Below are 10104 nucleotides of genomic sequence, written 5' to 3' on the forward strand. Positions count from 1 at the left end.
ATAGTCAGGAATAGTGTCTAAAGCTTTCAATACTGCTGTGTGATTTGGAGGAACTTTATCATCTCGTCAGTATCATCCACTGCGTTCTCATCGTTCACAAGTTTTATTTAGATATAAATGAACAGTTCTTCACAAAAAATTTGAGTTTTATGGGAGGGGGTGAAACATCACATGATAAATTTCTAAGAAAAGTACTTGACGTCATAATATGCTGCACAATAAGCTGTTCAAGTACTTCCGTCACTAAACAGATGACCTCCTTTTATTTACTCATAATGTCCATCTGACTGCAAGTAAGTGATCGTGGTTTCTTTCGTATTCCAGGTGTCTTTTTCTTCTTCTAGAAAACAGCATGGGTGTAAAACTAACCTCTGGACAAGAGGAATGGTCGTTTTCTAAAAGATCAATGGGCTTTCATTGTTGTTGGTGTATCAGATAAGACACCCTACTCAAAATTTTAGAAAGAATGTCTTTCCAGAAACAGCAAAAATGAAAAGGTCACAGGGAAGCAAATTCAATAGGATCTAGGAACATATATTTCTTTCTATCTGTAACAAGGATTGCTTTTATTTGCTTCATTTTTAATTAAAAAAAAAATTTTAAAAAAAGAAAAAATATTTAAAGGATTAAAAAATTAAAATGCTAGCCTAAAATTTCGGCGCATAATTGAAAAATTTATATTTAGAGCAACGCATAAACGAAGGATGTTTATCATTATTTTCCTACCTAATGTACTGGGCCCTATAAAAATCGTCGTATAAATGAAAAAGGTGCATAAAAGATGTGGTGCATAAGTGAGAGGTCACTGTAACATGCATCAACATTCAAGAAATTAACATTTCTAAAAATTTGAACTCATTTTTTCAAAGAGTGAATCTCTAACAATACTTCAGCGAATCATAAAAAAAATAATTTAGCACAATTTCTGAGTTAGTTTATCCTCTAAATACCCCCCCCCCCGCAATTTTAATTTCGATGATAAAATTGATTAGTTTTTGTAAAAAGAGACTGTTACAAAGCAACTGATATAAAAGAACTGATAGGAAAGAATATATAAAAGTTTGCTCAGTCTTTGCATATTTTGTATCCTTACGCATTAAGTAAAATCATTTAATGCTTTCTAATATGGAAGTGACAGAGGGACAAGATTCTAAAAATAACTCTTCCTTTGAAATATAAATCTAATTATATTTAATGGTATTTTTTCAGCCTTGAATTTCCAAAATAGAATATCTCTACACCTATTCTTTAACAAAAACATTTTATGAAAACGAAAGAGTTTTAATTCTTTTATTAATACGAAAGTATTTATAATTTTTGTATTATATATATATATATATATATATATATATATATATATATATATATACTGAGTTCAGGAATTTGCACTTCATATGATTTGCGAATGATACTAAGTAAACTTAGTTTCTACTAGTAAAACAAATGGATATTATTCAGAGGAAATACGTTTTTGCATCTGATTTCGTAACTTAATTAATAGTTAGCACCAATTAATTAGCATATTTGAGGTCAACTGCAGGAACCATTAAGATTGACACTTGGTTCAGGAAAATCTGACCATTAGAACGAAAGTTATTCAGGCTGATTCATTTTTATTTTGAGGACTGTACTTCAGAGTTTGAATCTTTAGAGAGGATGAATAAAACGAAAACAATTTTTATCTTTATCTTAAAAAAAAAAGGAATAAAAAAATCACAAGTTGAATCAGCCACACAGCAAATATGCTCTACTGTCATCAGTTTAATAATATTCTTGTTTATTTGGATATTTTTTCTCTCATTCTGAAGGGGAAAAAAATTTCATTAAATATTGTACATATGAGGTTAATATTTAGAAAATTAAATAATCAAATGCAATTTTACTATACCTTGTTAAATTTGTTTTCTTCTTTTTTTCATTTATGAATCATTGTAAAGAAAATTTTAGTAGTATGACATTTTTGGAGTATTTAATACAATTCAATATTATCAAAGAATTTTGAGAACTTTCATTTAAGTTAAAATCCACTAACTTCTAAAACAATTGAAAATAAGCTTATTTTGCATATAATGTGAACTTTTTTAAAACAATTCATTACATTTCTTCAACACTTGTTTCAAAGTCACTAGAATCACTGTTCAACGAAATTATAAAGATTTGGTTTTCAAAAACCCATCTGCTTGCCCCGTTTCGTCCTCCACTGAATTTACACGATTTAAAGAGTTTACCCAATTTTGAGTAGTTGTGTTGTTCATGGCTTGTATAACAAGAGTTTTTACATCAATTAATTTGAAAGTCTTATTTTCAAGGACTTTTATCTGACTCCATATCAATTCAATCGGATTCAGTTCACAGTGATATGGAGGAAGCTGCATGTCCGTACTTTTCGGCAATATCTTCAGCTCGATATCTGTCAAACAGGTGTTTGTTTTCTGCGTCTTTTTGCAGAAGCTCAACTTTAAGCATATAGATATCCCATTCAATATTTTTGCTGGATAGCCATTCTTGGATTGAACTTTCCAAGAATTAGTGGGAATTTTTTTCCACTTTGACGGAGCGGTAGGAAGCATTATCCACAACAATAACACTTTCCGGTCTTAATTTAGATAACAATTTTTTAAACCAATTTTCAAAATGGTCCATTTCTTCTCCACCTTTTTTCCCTATAAATACATCTGCGTCACCTGAAACAAATCCATCCTTGCTCCCAAAAGTAATGATCGGCCTTCTTCCTTTTGATTCAGCTAAACCAACAGTCATGAAGCTTCATAGCTGGTCTTAATCGTTGTATCTCGCCATGTTTTTCTGGGACCTTCATTAACCCAGGTGTCCTCTAGGTAAAATATTGGCACAGTTTTCTTTTTATATTAGATATTTTTTTTTGTTGGAATCCTGTGTAAAAAATGTAGCAGAAACGTTTTGATTTCCGTTTCGATGTTGGTTTCTGCTTCTGTTGAATCCATAAACTAGTTAATTAAAGTGATTCTTCGCTTACCTGACTTAGTACCACATCTTCCTTTCTATAGCTCGTTCTTTCTTTTAATTCAATCGCTTTATTTTGTTATTCCCAGATTTACTTTAAAACAAAAGGATTCATTTAAATAAATTGATTATTTTTCATTAATACCTTAAATGTAATTAAAATTAAATAAATTTGTATCTTAGATTTATTTTGTATTATAAAATTTTTAGTATAATAAATTCACTACATGTTTTAAAATGCTTTAAGAAGGGGAAAAAATTATATATCATATTTACCCATTATTTTCTGATTTTTTTATTTTAATTATAAATATTTCCCAAGTATTTTATTTCCTTAAATACAGCAAACATATTTCGCAAGAAGGCAATTAAAAAATTTGATTGCAATTATGTAAAAATTATTCGGTTAGGTGTAAACAATTTAGATAAGTAATTTGCTTGTAATGACGTACAAGGGTGTGTTGCCGGAACAAACTCCTCGATGAAAAGAATCTGCAAAGAATAGTGTAATGTCTAAGAGAGGAGATTTTATTAAATAAAAACGAAAAAAAAAATTGGAATAATCTACATTAATAAAATATTTATATATATGTAAGTATGTGTCTAATCATTTATACAGGAATTGGACAAAATAATGTAAACACACCGGTACTAACACATTTTTTAATATTTAAAAAAAAAAAAAAAACTTAGAGAATCAGTTCATAAATTTAGAAGTGATTAGATCGTGCGACTTTTCATACTAATGATGGTCTGGACAACAAAGTGTGATGGAATTAGAAAATAAAACATGCGAAAGAAAAGATACTTTTATCGGCATGATCTCTAACAGGTGTCATTTTTATAAATCTTGCTTAATAGTACAAAATGAAATTTGTGGAAAACCCGTTACTATTTTAAGGTTTCTTTTAAAAAGAAAAAAAAAATTTCCTTAAAAAATTGCTTAAGATATTCAAATCGAACTTAATTAGTTGTCAAATACAATTCACTACAAAATTAAAAAAAGAAATAAATATATTTTTTTTTTTTTTTTTGTGTATATGCGCAGAATAAAAAACTCGTTAATTACTCGTATTTTGGGCAGTTTTTAACAATTTTTTTTCTTCAAATTTTATGGGAAATTTAAACTTTTTTGCGTGGGGAAATTTTTCTTCTTCTTCTTCTTTTTTTTTTCTTAAAGAATTAGTTATAACTAAGTTAGGATATTGATAATAAATGCATACATTTTTGAGTATGCCTAAAACAAATGCATAGTGCTTTTCTTTTTGCATGTAGTTTTATGCTTTAGATTTGTAACTTTTTTCTAGCATTTTGAGCTATATTTTTCATTTTAAACATATTTCCCTTTACGAGTTAGTATATGTTTCGCAGTAAATTTTGCTAATTTAAGTTTCCTCCAATAATAAGTGTTGATATTGAGTAGAGTCTTTCAAGATACGAGAATTTGTTTGTGGACCATAGACAGTCTTTTAAATTTAAGCTTATCAAAAACATGACATACAATTTGCAATTCTAATGTTCTTAAGGACTGTATCTAAAAATCAGATATTTATTGACATTTTTAATTCATTCATCTTTGCACTTATCATTTACTTCATCTTTACACTATCATTTACTACATCTTTACATCTTATTCATTTTAATCATTACCTTATTTTTATTAAATGTATAATTCTGAGTTACAATTTATAACTTTATTTCAAAATCATTGTAAAACCTGTTCTCGAAAGTAAAGGACATTATTTTTCTTTTTAAGATGATTTTTTTATGGTTCTTAGAGAGTTATTATTTTTTAAAAAATAAATTTTAGCAATTAACCATTAACTCTAAATTTAAAGTATAAAATTTTCCAAACCTACACGAGTTTGTTAACTCTCTGGCTGCAAGTTAAGGAATACAGACATAACTACTAATCAAATATTATCTATTTCAATGCTATAAAGGCTTATTTTAGCATAATATAGACATCATTGGTTAGCAATGCAAAGAATGAAATCACATTTTAATTAGCGGGCGGGGTGGCCTGGCTGGTAGGGAGCCGGATTCCTGTTCCTGAGAATGGGAGTTCGAATCCAGCCAAAGACTCACCGTGTAGTAAATGGTGACCTTTACACTTTAAATCTGTCGGGTCACAAAGTCCTCCTATAACAAACCATACCTTTGGTGTATTAGATTGGGGATTGATCGTTCTCTGGTCCAGGTCAAAATTACTATCTGTGGATGAATGAATCGATGCATGAATGTGTCCACCCTATAAACGGGCGTAACCGAAGTCAAATTCTCGACCATAGATGGTGTCGCTGTAAAACAACAATAGCGAATTACTGATTTGTAGAATATTTAGTGGAACAAAATATGCTGTCTTCCGTAACCAACGATTTTTATCGAATTCCTGTCTGAAATATAGTCACAAATTATGCTCATTAGAGATTGAAAATTTGCATTGAAGTCAAAATGAAACAAAACGCTATCGAAATGCACCAAAACATAGGTAAGGAAGGCGAGATGAAAAATACAAAACCATTTGATTGGAGAAATCTCTAATCGCAATTCAATTCCTCTTTCCTCCAGCAACCAAACAGGTTTTGATATTTTCAATCCTGTTTAAGTCAGGTTTTAAAACTTAATCTCACTTAAATAGGTATGAATTTTATGGTTCATCTTAAGAGTGATTTTTCTGAGATTGATTAAAAAAAGAGAACATTTTATCTTTTTTTTAAAACTATGTCAAATTTAAATTTGATTTCATCAATTTTTTCATAACTTGAATAATAATGTTTGTAGGTGTTATGTAAGTGCAAAAGAACACCATTTATCAGGATATCGATTTACCGAACTTTCCAATCAACCAGATTGTTCACTAGCCGTACATCCCCCGCTTTCTCTTAATGGAGAAACATTTATTTTTAAAAATTAGTTTTTATTAGGAATTAAATAAAATCTATATTTATCTTCACACCTTTGAAGGCGTTCCTCCTGGGGAAGCTCCCCGAGAGCTGATTAGATTAAACTAGTTTCTCTAAAGTTTGATTTTCTCATAAAATAGAACAGAGAGAAATCTCGCCTCACTTGCTTTTTACAAGTTTGTAGTGCACATGCTATATTGATGCACGAGTGTCAAACATGTATGGAAAGCGCAAATCAGTATACGAAAAAATTGAGATGATTAAAAGATTGAAGAAAAATGAAGCCGGATACAACATTGCTTTATCTGGAAAAAAAAAAGATAGAAAAAATTACCTAAAAAGTTTTATCACAGAACTTTCTTACAGTTGTACAATTTTCCCGATATTTCATTAACTAGATCGACCTCAGTCCTCATCTGTCTGGATGATCAGTGTTCCACTGTAAAGTAATTAATGAAACCATATCTTACACCTAAGATGCCCCTTTAAATAAACTAAGTAGATTATGTTCTGTAAACTTATTAATGATTACAAACTCTTCTATTCGAATATGTGTATATTTTTATTTAAGATATATATAATACATACACAAAATTAAATTAATTTTTCTCACACTACTTAGAGTATAACTTCGGAATCTTCCAGTAGAATATAACTTTTAAGAATCTTCGGGACATCAAGTTGTTCGACACCACACGGAAGTTGAAGGCATGCTGCTAGTTGTCGACGAACAGAACACCTTGAAAGATGGCCAAGAGATCTTGGTCTTTTGGGTGAATTTACATTCTCAAGTACATGATCCTCATACCAAGTCCAGGCTTTATGTAGTGTATTGACATCAAGTGCACCGGTTGGTTCAACGACTAGGCCACTCTTTTTGAAGTCCTCCTCACACAACAATGGATCTGTTATGCTGTTCCACAATAACTTGAGAATGAAGGCCGCTGTTATTGAAGGCATCATTCTGCTTTCCCCATAAAGAAACAAATATGTAATTTGTAGAGAGCGGAAACTGGTTTTACTCGTAAAAATATCATCTATTGATACTTCACTGAAAAAGCTGAGAAAGAAAAAAAAAGAAACTTTCAGAGTCGGCAAACAACAGTAACTCAACAAGCCTCTTTTTCACATTAAGTTAAAAGGAAAGGTAAAAACATTCTATACAAAGTTCGAATTGACAAGCACATGCTTTGTTAAAAAAATAACAAGAGGACAAAGCATAAAAAAGCATATGATTGGCAAAAACAAGCATCAAAATTTTCATGTTTTAAAAGTTGACAGACTTGAATCTAACTAAGTTTGAAAGAAAAAAAACTTATTTTTTTTTTGTTAACACTAAAACAGAGATCGCAGGACTGCATCAATGATGAACATGGGGGATATTTGGTGGTCATTAAAGTATATTACAAAAGCGATGCGCTTTTCATTTTTCGCTTAAGTTTGAACAAAAATAAAACGATTTTATCTTTTTTAGGATGCATAAAGACTTATTATACCAATACAATTCTGCAATTCGAATTTCATAAGCTTATTACACATTTGTCATGTGATGTTTGAAAAATATCATTGTTTTTGTGTACGTTAAGTTAAAAGAATTTTCAGCGTCATCCGCATCAGATTTGATCAGTTTAATAAAAATAATCAAAACAAGCTTTTTTCAAAAAAAATTAAAAATAAACAAATATACGGTAATAAATTACTTATACAAAATTAATAAGTGCACAATTTTATTGTTCAACACTTTTAAGGAAAAACAAAAAACAAAGTTCTTCTTTGTATTCTCAGAATTTCTACGACGAAAAACATGTCTCAGCCATCTGATCCTGTATGACTTAATAACTTTCAAAATGTGCTGTTGTCTGCATTTATTATACATTTCATGATTATATAAATTTCTCCGTGTATTATTCTTTATCACTGCTCCAAAAATTAACCGAAGGATTTTTTTTTCAAAAGGGAGTAATCTATTTTTTTCTGCTTTATTAATCACCCAAGTCTCGCGGCCATACAAAATAATTGGTCTAATAAAACGTGAGTGAGTAAAAAGGCAATTATTAGATCAATAGTTATTTAGTGTTCCCTATATTTCACGCACTGTGCACCTAAAAAATTTAATGTAAAAAATAAAAAAAAATTTTAAATTATATATACAGAGCTCGGAATAAAAAAAAAACGCTCTCCGAATAAATTTTAACTAGTGATCTAATTTTCGTGTAATAGAACTCAATTTTAAGTGGTTGGTGCAAATGCTTTTTTAGTAATGAAATTTGACCTTAAAAATATAGGGGGTTGTCGCAATCTGGGATCCTAATAGTTTGACCAGCAGCTGGATCGAAAATTTTTGATCCCATCAATGTTTTGATAACATTAATGTTAATCTTACTTTTTGCGTATTTCGCCATATCTCTGAAATTTTTAAGCGGATTGAACAAATTTTGAGCCCCATTTTAAATTTCGATTATGCAAACATAATTCTAGGAAAATAATATTTTTATAGGAATTTATGATTTTTTAAAATTTTATTTAATAATAATCGAGTTTTTTTTAAATTGTAGGGTACACAAATTTGAGCACCATTTTAAAGAAATTAATATGAAATGGCGAAATAATCAGTCGAATAGTTCCAGAAAAATATAATTTAAAAAAGTGAGATAATTAAAACGCCAAAATACAAAATTGAGTGAAATCGGTCGAATAGTTTTATTTATTATAATATTATTTATAACTTTTAAAACGAAGTTGATTTTTAAACTTTCCTCTCCCTGGAACAACTCGACCCATTTCTTATATAATTCCGAATATATATAATCGAATGCAATGAAGATTTTTCCAATGACACGGCTGCTTTAGAAGCATTCGGATTTTCCAACTAGCCTAACGACATAAATTAGTTGAAGAAACAATTTAAAAAATAGAAAATAAGTGAAAATACTTACTCATATACAGCTGTGTACCAACAGTCAAAATTGCCAATTGAAAAAGATAAGCATTCTGTTTTTCCATACCTAATCATTGGAATAACATTTACCACGTTAAGACGTATAAAATCATTGAATGAACTGTAGGACATTGTGTCAACTTCTCTCCATACATTCAAAACATCTATTTTAGACTCATGAGCAGCTTTTAATATATCTTCTAACATTGAACTGGCATCAAGGTAGCTATAGTAGTCGTAGAAGTCTTCATTAAAAATCAATCTTAAAAATTCTATGAACACGCTATGGTGAACACGATGTTTACAGGAAAGCCTTAAAAGTTCTAAAATCTTCTTATCGACCCGGTGATTAGTGTAATATAAATCATATTTCCCGATATCTAGAGATTTTAAATAAAACTTCACAGCAGAAGTTAAATACTGACTGCACTGGTTTCTTTCGTGGAATTTTATCAAAAACCTACCGCACCACACCAACGCCTTAAATGGCGGCAGAAAACAAAATATCTTTTTCAACTTCTCAGCTGCCCAAATGTCATCATCACTAGCTGGTGCCATAATGGACTCTATTTTAAAAGTATCCTTCAGAAATCTTTTTCGATATCTACCTCTTGAATTTATGTAATTTCTGTTTTCCATAACAGCTATTTCTTCATGTTCTTTCAAAAAAGCAATATTCTCTTTTTCAAGCCCACACTGACATATCTCTCCTTCAGCGCCATTTTCTTTCAGATGAAAAGCTTTGAAAATGAGCAAGCAATCGCTGTAATCCAAACAAGTGGAAGACATAGCAAATTGGAATTTTAAAATAAAAATAACAGCTTCATTAAATAATAAAACTGGAATACTATTCTTTAAAAGCTTTTTAGCGAAATTATTTACAGTTAACTATCAAATGCTTCAGATTCTGAAGTTATGGGAAGTTCTACATCCAGCCAATCCAATTTCAAGCTGCTTATCACCATAAGAGATAAGAAAAGGTCACAAAACTTGACCTCACCCTTAAGGGTGGGGTCACTTGGATGAAACACTTGGATAAATATAACCGGGTGTTTTTCTTTCCCCCAAGTAGTACAGTTAAGTGGTCAATCATGTCAATACCCCCATTTCACACTCTTTTTACACTGTTTGAGAGGTCTAACTACAGCGGTCATCATTTACTTCTGAAAAGGACTAAGTGAAAACAGGAATTTCTTATTTTCCTGGTGAATTAAATAAGCAGTTTTTCTTTTTACAATAAATGAATTAAACTTCGTGAAATCTTATTAATTTAACTAT

General features: G+C 30.0%; 1 protein-coding gene across 1 annotated transcript; it reads right to left on the reverse strand.

Moving 5' to 3' along the window:
- Window positions 1-6426: 6426 nt before the first annotated feature.
- On the reverse strand, window positions 6427-9795 carry LOC107444279 (uncharacterized). Its single transcript, XM_043042958.3, has 2 exons — window positions 8825-9795; window positions 6427-6948 (listed from the first exon to the last, which is right to left on the reverse strand). Exons 1-2 carry the CDS (start codon window positions 9613-9615, stop codon window positions 6507-6509), a joined length of 1233 nt encoding a protein of 410 aa, XP_042898892.2. The 5' UTR covers window positions 9616-9795; the 3' UTR covers window positions 6427-6506.
- Window positions 9796-10104: the final 309 nt, after the last annotated feature.

Source organism: Parasteatoda tepidariorum, chromosome 10 (assembly GCF_982258835.1).
Source record: "Parasteatoda tepidariorum strain Cologne lab strain chromosome 10, Ptep-v5.0, whole genome shotgun sequence".
NCBI classification, from domain to species: Eukaryota; Metazoa; Arthropoda; class Arachnida; order Araneae; family Theridiidae; genus Parasteatoda; species Parasteatoda tepidariorum.

Excerpts from the sequence above, each read along its gene's own strand:
- LOC107444279 (XM_043042958.3), bottom strand. The coding sequence starts at position 9,615 with ATGTCTTCCACTTGTTTGGATTACAGCGATTGCTTGCTCATTTTCAAA. Across the intron at positions 6,949-8,824 it reads TGGTACACAGCTGTATATGA|CTTTTTCAGTGAAGTATCAA; the intron begins GTAAGTATTTTC and ends TTTCTTTCTCAG.